The following is a 13,314-nucleotide window of genomic DNA, read 5'->3' as shown; positions in this document are numbered from 1 at the left end:
CGTTTTGTCTATCAAGAGAAAGCGAGCAAGAAGGAGTTATGCGGGGACAGAAAGCTGAAAGTTTAGCTGATTCTTGTTGTTTGTTCTTCTCTTCTGTCTACATCCTTCCTTTCTGTCCCCGCCTAACCCCTTCCTGCTCGCTTTTTCCTAATAGACACAGCATAATATTTTTTTTTAAGCATATTATACTATATGTGATAGTTAGGGCTGTCAAACGATTAAAAATTTTAATCGAGTTAATTACAGCTTTAAAATTAATTAATCGTAATTAATCGCAATTCGAACTATAAAATATGCCATGTTTTTCTGTAAATTATAATTGGAATGGTAAGATAAGACGGATATATACATTCAACATACGGCACATAAGTACTGTATTTGTTTATTACAACAATAAATCAACAAGATGGCATTAACATCATTAACATTCTGTTAAAGCGATCCATGGATAGAAAGACTTGTAGTTCTTAAAAGATAAATGTTAGTACAAGTTATAGAAATTTTATATTAAAACTAGGGGTGTCAAACTATTCAAAATTTTAATGGAGTTAATTAAAGCTTAAAAATTAATCGTAATTAATCGCAATTAATTGCAATTCAAACCATCTCTAAAATATGCCATATTTTTCTGTTAATTGTTGGGATGGAAAGATAAGACACAAGATGGATATATACATTCAACATACGGTACATAAGTACTGTATTTGTTTATTACAACAATAAATCAACAAGATGGCATTAACATTATTAACATTCTGTTAAAGTGATCCATGGATAGAAAGACTTGTAGTTCTTAAAAGATCAACGTTAGTACAAGTTATAGAAATATTAAAACTAGGGGTGTAAAACGATTAAAATTTTTAATGGAATTAATTACAGCTTAAAAATTAATTAATCGTAATTAATCGCAATTAATTGCAATTCAAACCATCTATAAAATATGCCATATTTATCTGTAAATTATTGTTGGAATGGAAAGATAAGACACAAGATGGGCATATACATTCAACATACGGTACAAAAGTACTGTATTTGTTTATTATAACAATAAATCAACAAGAATTACCATTATTAACATTATGTTCAAGCAATCCATGGATAGAAAGACTTGTAGTTCTTAAAAGATAAATGTTAGTACAAGTTTTACAAATTTTATGTTAAAACCCCTCTTCAGGCGGCACGGTGGCTTAGTGGTTAGCGCATCTGCCTCACAGTTCTGAGATCAAGGGTTCAATCCCGGGCTTCGGCCTTCCTGTGTGGAGTTTGCATGTTCTCCCCGTGCCTGCGTGGGTTTCCTCCGGGAACTCCGGTTTCCTCCCACATCCCAAAAACATGCATGGTAGGCTGATTGAACACTCTAAATTGTCCGTAGGTATGAATGTGTGCGTGAATGGTTGTATGTCTCCTTGTGCCCTGCGATTGGCTGGCAACCAGTTCAGGGTGTCCCCTGCCTACTGCCCGTAGATGGCTGGGATAGGCTCCAGCACCTCCGCGACCCTCGTGAGGAAAAGCGGCATGGAAAATGAATGAATGAAGCCCTCTTCATGTTTTCGTTTTAATAAAATTTGTAAAATTTTCAATCAAAAAATAAACTAGTAGCCCGTTATTGTTGATGTCAATGATTACTTAACCAATGCTCATGGGTGCTGAAGCCTATAAAATCAGTCGCACCCGAGCGCCAGCAGAGGGCGGCAAAACTCCGAAAAACACAACAAGTACACCTTTAACTGCGCTGTCATTTTAATCTGTTTGAGCGGGGCATTTGTGAGTTAATTGCGCCAAATATTTTAACGTGATTAATTTAGAAAATTAATTACCGCCCGTTAACGCGATAATTTTGACAGCCCTAATTAAAACCCCTCTTAATGTTTTCGTTTTATTAAAATTTGTAAAATTTTAAATCAAAAAATAAACTAGAAGCTCGCCATTGTTGATGTCAATAATTACACCATGCTCACTCATGGTACTAACCCATAAAATCATTTGGACCCAAACGCCAGCAGAGGGCGCAAAATACCAAAAAACAAGTAACAATCGAACATTAAACTGTAGTGTCATTTTAATCTGTTTGAGCGGGGCATGTGCGTTAATTGCGTCAAATATTTTAACGTGATTAATTTTAAAAATTAATTACCGCCCGTTAACGCGATAATTTTGACAGCCCTAATCATAGTACACTTATTTTCCTCACTCTATATGTACTGTACACATATTTTCTTCCATCACTCTTGGTGTTATTAGATAGTTAAAAAGTTTGTTTTTTCATTTTATTCACTCATAGGAGGTCTAACGAGTTCTAACACAAGCACACACATTCAAATTCCATATCCAATTTGTTTTTAATTTTTCCTTTACATTTAAATACAAATAACAAAATCACAACATCTGAGGGGGGGAAAAAAACAGACAACAAGGTTATGGGATAGAGCAGCCCTGCAGCAGATGAAGCTGGTGAAGCCAAAAAGTGTGTGAATCACCAGCACAATTTGTTAGCTTTGCTAGCCTTTATGAAACATTTAGGGACTCTGAACTCAGCTCGTCTTTTCACACTCACTGGCGACCGCTCTGAACTTCTGGAAAAAGTCAAGTTCAGAGTCGCCATGGAAACGGAGTAACATGGATGAACCCAGTCACTACCAGGATGTCACACTTTAGAGGCCTGGCAGCAAAAGGGACCAACAATATTAAGTAACATGAAAATGTAGACCTTTTTTTTTTTTTTTTTTTTTTTTTTTTTAAATGTTCACTGTTGAAAACGATTATTTGTGGTCAAGTGAAAATTCTTGCGCTGTGAAAAACGGAAATGTGTCAATCTTTTCTAACTTGTTCGACGGTAAGAGAAGAGACTAAATAAGGTGTCAAAAGCATTGAAAGTGAACGTCACGTGGACTGCGTTAACCAATGAAATTCACAGTGGCGTGAAGGTGGTGGCCCTTCTTCGGTCCGCTCTAATCAGTCTTGCTCAGCTTGTACTCGCGCTTGACTCGGGCGTAGGGGCCGATGCTGTCGTCAAACACGAAGTCCCACAGGACTCGCATCCACGACGTGTGCTGAGGAAGCGAGTCGTAGTACTCGGCCGCGATCTGTTTCACCTGGAGATGCAAACCACAGCGTCAGGATCGTGGGATAACGTGTTAGTTGGCCGCCAGGGGGCAGCGGAATGCCGCATGGTTTCGTACACACCAACAAAGAAGAGTGTAGAGGATAAAGGACAGATTTCAAAGTGTATTGCAGCCCTTTTCATTTGTCTTAGTCTTTTGGTGAACAATACAGTGCTGGCCAAAAAAGTATTGGCACTAGGCATGTGCCGGTTACCGGTTCCAAGGTTTACCGTGGTATGAAAACGTCACGGTTTTCAAAACCACTAAAATTTTCCGTCATACCGTAGTATGGTATTCGCTATTTTACAAGTCTCAAAAATGCAGCCAGAAGCATCTTGGAGCGGCAGCGCTCACCCCTCCCTCTCCGGTTGTTGATGTGTGTGTGTGTCAGTGACGCTATTCTGCTAAACACAAAAAAACAAACACTCCAAACAAAAGGCGTACTTTTCTTGAATTTACGGAGGTCTCAAATCATGGTAACTGAAATATACAGTTTTAAAACGTTGTACAATAGTATTTTACACGTGTGAGTAGCTTCATTAGCACAAACACAACAGAATGTGAGGAAGTCATCCATGAAAAAGTTTGCCAAAAACAAAACACACATCCATCCATCCATCCATCCATCCATTATCTTCCGCTTAGTCCGTGGTCGGGTCGCGGGGGCAGCAGCTTTAGCAGGGAAGCCCAGACTTCCCTCTCCCCAGCCACTTCAGCCAGCTCCTCCGGCGGGATTCCAAGGCGTTCCCAGGCCAGCCGAGCGACATAGTCTCTCCAGCGTGTCCTGGGTCGACCCCGGGGCCTCCTGCCGGTGGGACATGCCCGGAACACCTCTCCAGGGAGGCGTCCAGGAGGCATCCGAACCAAATGCCCGAGCCACCTCAACTGGCTCCTCTCAACGCGGAGGAGTAGCGGCTCGACACCAAGCCCCTCCCGGATGACCGAGCTTCTCACCCTATCTCTAAGGGAGAGCCCGGACACCCTGCGGAGGAAACTCATTTCGGCCGCTTGTATCCGGGATCTTGTTCTTTCGGTCACGACCCACAGCTCGTGACCATAGGTGAGGGTAGGAACGTAGATCGACCGGTAAATCGAGAGCTTCGCCTTTTGGCTCAGCTCCTTCTTCACCACAACGGACCGGTGCAGAGTCCGCATCACTGCAGACGCTGCACCGATCCACCTGTCAATCTCCCGCTCCCTCCTACCCTCACTCGTGAACAAGACCCCCAAGATACTTGAACTCCTCCACTTGGGGCAGGATCTCATCCCCGACCCGGAGAGGGCACTCCACCCTTTTCCGGCTGAGGACCATGGTCTCGGATTTGGAGGTGCTGATCTTCATCCCAACCGCTTCACACTCGGCCGCGAACCGCCCCAGTGAGAGTTGGAGGTCACGGCTTGATGAAGCCAACAGCACCACATCATCTGCAAAAAGCAGAGATTCAATGCTGAGGCCACCAAACCGGACACCCTCAACGCTTCGGCTGCGCCTAGAAATTCTGTCCATAAAAATTATGAACAGAATCGGTGACAAAGGGCAGCCTTGGCGGAGTCCAATCCTCACTGGGAACGAATTCGACTTACTGCCGGCAATGCGGACCAGACTCTGACACCGGTCGTACAGGGACCGAACAGCCCTTACCAGGGGGCTCGGTACCCCGTACTCCCGGAGCACCCTCCACAGGACTTCCCTAGGCACACGGTCGAACGCCTTCTCCAGATCCACAAAACACATGTGGACTGGTTGGGCGAACTCCCATGCACCCTCGAGGACCCTGCCGAGGGTGTAGAGCTGGTCCACTGTTCCACGGCCGGGACGAAAACCACACTGCTCCTTCTGAATCCGAGATTCGACTTCCCGACGGACGGACCCTCCTCTCCAGCACCCCTGAATAGACTTTACCGGGGAGGCTGAGGAGTGTGATTCCTCTATAATTGGAACATACCCTCCGGTCCCCCTTTTTAAAAAGGGGGACCACCACCCCGGTCTGCCAATCCAGAGGCACTGTCCCCGATGTCCACGCGATGTTGTCGAGGCGTGTCAGCCATGACAGCCCTACAACATCCAGAGCCTTTAGGAACTCCGGGCGGATCTCATCCACCCCCGGGGCCTTGCCACCGAGGAGCTTACCAACCGCCTCAGTGACTTCAACCCCAGAGATCGAAGAACCCACCTCAGAGTCCCCAGACTCTGCTCCCTCAAAGGAAGGCGTGTCGGTGGAATTGAGGAGGGCTTTTTTTGGGGGTTGTCAAACGATTAGAATTTTTAATCAGGTTAATTACAGCTTAAAAATTAATTAATCGTAATTTATCGCAATTCAAACCATCTCTAAAATATGCCATATTTTTCTGTAAATTATTGTTGGAATGGAAAGACACTAACCGGATATATACATTCAACATACGGTACATAAGTACTGTATTTGTTTATTATAACAATAAATCAACAAAATGGCATTAACATTATTAACATTCTGTTAAAGCGATGCATGGATAGAAAGATTTGTAGTTCTTAAAAGATAAATGTTAGTACAAGTTATAGAAACTTTATATTAAAACCCCTCTTAATGTTTTTGTTTTAATAAAATTTGTAAAATTTTCATTCAAAAAATTAACCAGTAGCTCGCCATTGTTGCTGTCAATAATTACACAGTGCTCATGGTGCTGAAACCCATAAAATCAGTCGCACCCAAGTGCCAGCAGAGGGCGACAAAACACCAAGAAAACACAAGTAACAAGTGGACATTACACTGTGCTGTCATTTTAATCTGTTTGAGTGGGGCATGAGTGTTAAATGCGTCAAATATTTCAACGTGATTAATTTGAAAAATTAATTATCGCCCGTAAACGCTATAATTTTGACAGCCCTAGTTTTTTTTACAATGCTCTTAGCATAGCGTTCGGACACATATTCCCACAAAAAACGGCTAAATATACCTATAAACTAAATTACGAATGCATTAAAAAACATTCGCTCAAATAAAAACTTCACTGTTTTCTGAGTGAATCTCGGCTCCATGCGGGCTCCAGTAGGTCTCCTGCAATAATTGTGCGATTGTGGTGTAATTCAATGGAAGATTCATCTGAAAAATCCACCTTTTGCCACAAAACAGTGACGCTTGGTGGTGGCAAAATCATGGTCTGGGGTTACATCCAGTATGGGGGGGTGTGAGAGATCTGCAGGGTGGAGGGTAACATAAATAGTCTGAAATTTCAACAAATCTTAGCTGCCTCTTACATTCCTAACTATAAAAAGGGACAAATTCTGCAGCAGGATGGTGCTCCATCGCATACTTCAATCAAGATCCTCCAGGACTGGCCAGCCCAGTCACCAGACATGAACATCATTGAGCATGTCTGGGGTAGGATGAAAGAGGAAGCATGGAAGACGAAACCCAAGAATGCTGATGAACTCTGGGAGGCATGCAAGACTGCTTTCTTTGATGTTACTGATGACTTGTATGAATCCTTGCCGAACCGCATGGATGCAGTCCTTCAAGCCCATGGAAGTCATACAAAATATGAAATTTGGATCTCACAGCACCACTACTTAATTCGCTTATGTTATGTAACATATTTTTGTATTTGAAGTACATTTTTTGTTAATTTTCACACTACTTTTTGTAGGCGACAAAACTTTTGTCTTGTCAAAATTTGACCTTTATGTCTTCATTAAATGATAAATCTTTTTTCAGACAAATATATTTTTGTACATTCACGATCAGTTTGGAGGGGATTAGCTTTCATATGAGCCATTTCTGAAACCAATTGAATAATTAAAAGTCAGGTTATTAGTAGGGCTGTCAAAACTATCGCGTTAAAGGGCGGTAATTGATTTTTTTAATCAATCACGTTAAAATATTTGACGCAATTAACTAGGGCTGCAGCTATCGATTATTTTAGTAGTCGATTAATCGATTAACTAGTTAGTTCGAATAATCGAGTAATCGGATTAGGAACATGATCAATTAAAATACCCGAACTGAGCCTCAAATGTTATAAAAAATAAAAAATAAAAAAGGATTAATGTACAACATAAGAACAATTGGCTAACTTACACAGCAAACGTCTGCTAGCTTAAATGCTATAAAACACTAGTTTTTTTTTTTTTTTTTTTTTTTTTTTTTACAATGCTCCTAACAAATGGTTCGGACACATATTCCCACAGAATGGCTAAATATAACTGTAAACTAAATAACGAATGCATTAGAAAACAAAAACTTTGCTTATGTTGGTCTTAACAGGGACCAGCTGGATTCAGCCATGTGAATTGAGGCAGACTAGAGGGAAGTGTAGCCACCCAAATCAATAAAACTCAATGCAGACACTTTCAAAATAAACCATTTCAACTCCACTTTAATCAAACAAATACTCGAAGCAGCAAAATTTAATTCAATCTTTTTTTCTAATCGAATACTCGAGTTAATCGATTAATCGTTGCAGCACTACAATTAACGCATATGCCCCGCTCAAACAGACTAAAATGACAGTACAGTGTAATGTCCGCTTGTTACTTGTTTTTTGGTGTTTGGCGCCCTCTGCTGGCGTTTGGGTCCAAATGATTTTATGGGTTAGTACCATGAGTGAGCATGGTGTAATTATTGACATCAACAATGGCAAGCTACTAGTTTATTTTTTGATTGAAAATTTTACTAATTTTAATAAAACGAAAAGATTAAGAGGGGTTTTAATTAGGGCTGTCAAAATTATCGCATTAACGGGCGGTAATAAATTTTTTAAATTAATCACGTTAAAATATTTGACGCAATTAACGCACATGTCCCGCTCAGACAGTATTCTGCCTTTTGTTAAGTTTTACAGCAAGGCTTTTTGTGCTGTCTAACAGCAAACTCTTGTGGTCGCTTTGCGACATGGTTTATTGTTTTCTTGCCAGTTCAATATGGCTGCGCGACGTCTCGGGCTGACGCCTACGTTGTAATGTTGTGCTTATATGATCCTTGGACAAGATTTGTCCGTAAGTATGGTTGTTGTAAAGAATGGAAATATTATGTTAGTAAGCGAAATGTTATATTTTTTGTATGAGACGCTTTTTATGTTTAGTGAACCTGTATAGCGTGCTAAGCTAACGTTGTTGCTAATGCAATGCTTGTGTACTTTTTTTTGTAGTTTTACGACGGTCTAAAGAGGACAATGGTTTGAGGCCATTTTATTAATAAATCAGAAGAAGTCTGATTATTAAGGCGTCGTTCACTAGCTGCCTAGCTTTGGAAAAAGTAGATGCTTCGGAGTGAGGACAGCATAGACAGATTTAAATGACAGTAGAGTGAAATGCCCACTACAGTCCTGATGTACCATATGTTGAATGTATATATCCATCTTGTGTCTTATCTTTCCATTCCAACAATTTATTTTACAAAATATATATATAATTTACAGAAAAATATGGCATATTTTATAGATGGTTTGAATTGCGATCAATTGCGATTAATTACGATTAATTAATTTTTAAGCTGTAATTAACTCGATTAAAAATTTTAATCGTTTGACAGCCCTAGTTTTAATATAAAATTTCTATAAGTTGTACTAACATTTATCTTTTAAGTACTAAAAGTCTTTCTATCCATGGATCGCTTTAAGAGAATGTTGATAATGTCATCCAGTTGATTTATTGTTATAATAAACAAATACAGTACTTATGTACCGTATGTTGAATGTATATATCCATCTTGTCTTATCTTTCCATTCCAACAATTTATTTTACAGAATATATATATATATAATTTACAGAAAAATATGGCATATTTTATAGATGGTTTGAATTGCAATTAATTACGATTAATTAATTTTTAAGCTGTAATTAACTCGATTAAATTTTTTAATCGTTTGACAGCCCTCGTTTTAATATAAAATTTCTATAAGTTGTACTAACATTTATCTTTTAAGAACTACAAAAGTCTTTCTATCCATGGATAGAAATTCTTTAAGAGAATGTTGATAATGTTAATGCCATCTTGTTGATTTATTGTTATAATAAACAAATACAGTACTTATGTACCGTATGTTGAATTTATATGTCAGTCTTGTGTCTTATCTTTCCATTCCAACAATAATTTACAGAAAAATATGGCATATTTTAGAGATGGTTTGAATTGCGATTAAATAATTTTTAAGCTGTAATTAACTCGATTAAAAATTTTAATCGTTTGACATCCCTTGTTATTAGCAATTGTTTCTACGAAATGGATAACCGACAAGACTTTTGTCAGGGACTGTACTAGGTTGACGGTGCCAATACTTTTTTCCGGCTCATTTTTGGTGTTTTGTGTAAAATGATAATGATTTAATTGTTTTTTTCATTCTCTTTTGTGTTTTTTCATTGCAAGCAAAATAAATGAAGATATTACTTCCAAAGCATTTGTAATTGCAATCATTTTCTGGGAGAAATTGAGCATTATCTGACACAATTTGATCAGTGAACAAAAATTGGTTCTCAAATTCTAAAAAGTGTTCGACCCCTGTAGCTGGTGAACAACCAGTCGAAGGTATGTCTTGTTGAAAAATTAGCCGGATTAGCTTTCAATAAAGACACGTGCAACTGAAAACAGATGGATGTAGAACGTTGAATGAGCACTGCATCTGATCTTCCGATGACTCGGGTGACACGCAAACGTTCTATTGTAATAGATGAGGATGTGGCGTGTGTACTTTGAATACATTGGAGGACAATCGAGGCGCACGGTTCAGTTGACTGAAACCTTCCTCTAACATTGTTCCTTTTATGACTTTGTTTTGGAAAAAAAAAGGCAGAAAGTGACTGGAAGAACAGGTTTTGTGACAGATGCATTCATTGTGAAAGCGAGTTTTTTCTGTTGTCGAGGTGCTCAATTGAGTGCCGTTGGTTAATAAGTTACCCGTAGTGACGTTTCATCTGATAAACACCTTTTGTTTAGTTTAAACCGAGACTGGCCACACCTAAGTGCTAGTACCAGAGAGGAACTCCAATCATTTAAAAAATGGATTTTCTTGCTGGCCAAAAGCATTTGACATTGACATCCTAATAACTAGAAACTGCAATTTCTGGAGAAATTCCGATGGGCCTTGCTGTGGTAGATACAGATCTATCAGGTCATTTCGGGGACACGTCCCGTTAATATCAAGTCACTTTCTGCTGATATTTGGACCAACATGGCCGTCGATGGCATGGACGTGCATGGCTGTCAATGGCATCAACTTGGGCGCAAGTTGAATGTCAACAGGCTATAATGGTAAGCGTATGGTCAAAAATCCCAACCACAGTTTTTTCTTCCATTGAAAGTGAATGGGAAATTTGGACGTTCATGGCTGTCAATGGCATCGACTTTTGGGAATAGGAGTGGGAACCTCTTGGTACCTTACGATACGATACGATTTGCGATATAAAGCTCACGATAACGATGATCAGACGATACGGTGATACAACGATTATCGATACATTGGCCAGGAAATCATTCTAGGATATTCTACAAAAAACTAATAACCACAAAAACAAGCTTCTGCTGTGAATTGGAATGAGTTTATCTCTAATAGACGTCCAATCCATTTGAAGTGGGAGGGTGGCAGCGAATGAACATTCGTTCATTCGCTGCCATCCCTCCCACTTCAAACGCTATGGCCGTCAGTGGTAGCCAATGCCAGGCAATGAGGGAATTTTGGGCCATTTAAGGTCATTTACCTGTTGATTTTGAATAACTTCCTGTTGATTTTGGGGTATTTTATGGGTCACTTCCTGTTTATTTTGCGTTACAAAACAGGAATCACCCAAATGAATAGGCAGTGACTCAAACTCAACAGGAAATGACCTGGAAATGCCCTAAAATGAACAGCAAGTGACCTGTAAATACCCCGAAAATCGGACCGAATCTCTGTGAATGCTCTCATTTTGAATGAAGGGACGACCCCAGTCTAAATGGATGGACCATTTATTTTTTTTAATCTTTTTTTTGACACCTTTTTAAAACGATATCTCGATTCGTCACAGGAGGATATCGATAACCTTTTGGGATACAAAGTATCACGATATATCACCATTTCGATATTCTGTCACACCCCTACTTGGAAACCAGCTGAATGTTAATGGGCTGGAATGGTAAGAATATGGTCAAAAATCAGAACCATACATGTTTTTCTGCCATTGAAAATGAATGGGAAATTTGGACTTACTGTACATGGCCATCAATGGAATGGACATGCGTGGCTGTCAATGGCATCGGCTTACTTGGGCGCCTGTTGAATGTCAATAGGCTGTATTGGTAAGCGTATGGTCAAAAATCCCAACCACATTTTTCTTCTACTGAAAGTGAATAGGAAATTTGGACGTTCATGACCGTCAATGGCATGGACGAGCATGCCTGTCAATGGCACCGACTTACTTAGGCGCCTGTTGAATGTCAACAGGCTGTAATGGTAAGCGTATAGTCAAAAATCACAACCACAGTTTTTTCTTCCATTGAAAGTGAATGGGAAATTTGGACGTTCATGGCTGTCAATGGCATCAACTTACCTGGGAACCAGCTGAATTTTAATGGGCTGTAATGGCAGGTGTATGGTCAAAAATCAGAATCATACATGTTTTTCTGCCATTAAAAAATGAGTGGGAAATTTGGACGTGCATGGCTGTCAATGGCATCGACTAACTTAGGCGCCAGTTCAATATCAATGAGATGTAATGGTAAGTTTTTGGTAAAAAAAAAAATTACAACCACACAAGTTTTTCTGCCATTGAAAATGAAAGGGAAAATTGGACATTTTGGGGTCACGTCCTGTTGATATTGGGTCACTTCCTGTTGATTTGGGGACATTTCAGGGACACGTCCTGTTGATATCAGGTCACTTTCTGTTTGGGCACACAGGTTTTTTTTTAAAAATTTGGACGTACATTACAAAAAATGGCCAAGTAGATTGGCATCAATTGAATCGGGATACATGGCCGTGAATGGCATGGACGTGCATAACCCTCATTGGCATCTGTGTACATGGGTATCAATGCAATGTAAAAGCCATTGGAAATGAATGGGACATTTGGACGTACATGGCTGTCAATGGCATTGACTTACTTGGGTGCCAATGTCAATGAGCTGTGATGAATGTGATGAAAATGAATGGGAACTTTGGTTGTACATGGCCGTCAATGGCTTCCAATTTGAAATGAATAGTTTATGGAGAATTTGGGGGGAAGATTAAGATTTTGGCAAATTCTGGATACAACTTTTATGCCCCTTACCGTCCTGGAATTTTTGATGTGTAAATTGTGTGATTTGTCAAAAAGGACTACCGTAAATTTCGGACTATAAGCCGCTAATATTTTTCCCTTCATTTTGAATCCTGCGGCTTATACTCCAGTGCGGCTTACTTTTTGATTTATTTGGGTTAATAGGTAACACTTTATTTGACAGCGGTATCATAAGACTGTAATAATTATGACATGACACGACACGATCAAGGACATTACTGAATGCTTATGACCGATGTCATTAAGTGTCATCTGGCAAATTATGTTACTAACTCCATTTATGTCCAGTTTGGATCTTTTACATCCATTCAAAATTGAGATAATTTGTCGGATAACAATAAATGACATCTGTTACAAGCATTCATTAATGCTCATGACAGTGTCATGTTACAATTATGATTGTCTAATGAGAGTCTTATGGCGCCACTGTCAAATAAAGTGTTACCAAATTGCATAATAAGCAATTAATGAAACAACTGGAACAGTAACTAAAGCAATAATTTTGATTTGTTATTTAAATCTGTAGCACTGCAATGCATGCTAGGAGGCATGTTGGATGACAACAGTGCTGACAGCAGGTGGCAGTGATGGCCAAATGAAGCTTCTTGAAGCAATGATGGTGGTTCATTTGATCTTATGACAGTCGTATGATGCCGCTGTCAAATAAAGAGTTTCTGGTTAATATATTTTGGTATAAATATCCGATAATACAGTAAGGAGAGGCTTATACTCCAGTGCGGCTTATCTATGAATAAATGCCGTTTTTGAGCCAAATTTGGTGGGTGGCAGCTTATAGTCAAAAAAATTCCCTGCATCATGCAAAAATTCCAGTCATTTTGATGTTTGGAAGGTGACGGTCAGTCGAACGGTTTGGGCTGTGCGGCACGCCGATGAAACACTATTGAGAAATAAAAGGAATTTTACGATCTGGGCCTTTGTCTTGCAAGGCCCCAGCTAGTCACGAAAAAATTTCGTGGAAGAAAA

At 39.6% G+C, this 13,314-nt stretch overlaps 1 protein-coding gene across 1 annotated transcript in view; it reads right to left on the bottom strand.

Annotated features, from left to right (window-relative positions):
* Positions 1-932: 932 nt before the first annotated feature.
* The window catches only part of degs2 (delta(4)-desaturase, sphingolipid 2), a 32,174-nt gene continuing 19,792 nt past the window's right edge, over positions 933-13,314 (bottom strand). The window contains exon 3 of the mRNA XM_057860139.1: positions 933-3,092. Within this exon, the coding sequence (XP_057716122.1) occupies positions 2,949-3,092 (144 nt within the window). The 3' untranslated portion in view covers positions 933-2,948. The remainder of the gene's footprint in view (positions 3,093-13,314) is intronic.

This window comes from Corythoichthys intestinalis, chromosome 15, assembly GCF_030265065.1.
Source record: "Corythoichthys intestinalis isolate RoL2023-P3 chromosome 15, ASM3026506v1, whole genome shotgun sequence".
Lineage (NCBI taxonomy): Eukaryota > Metazoa > Chordata > Actinopteri > Syngnathiformes > Syngnathidae > Corythoichthys > Corythoichthys intestinalis.
The sequence above is the reverse complement of the archived record's forward strand: the minus strand, read 5'-3'. Positions and strand labels throughout refer to the sequence as shown.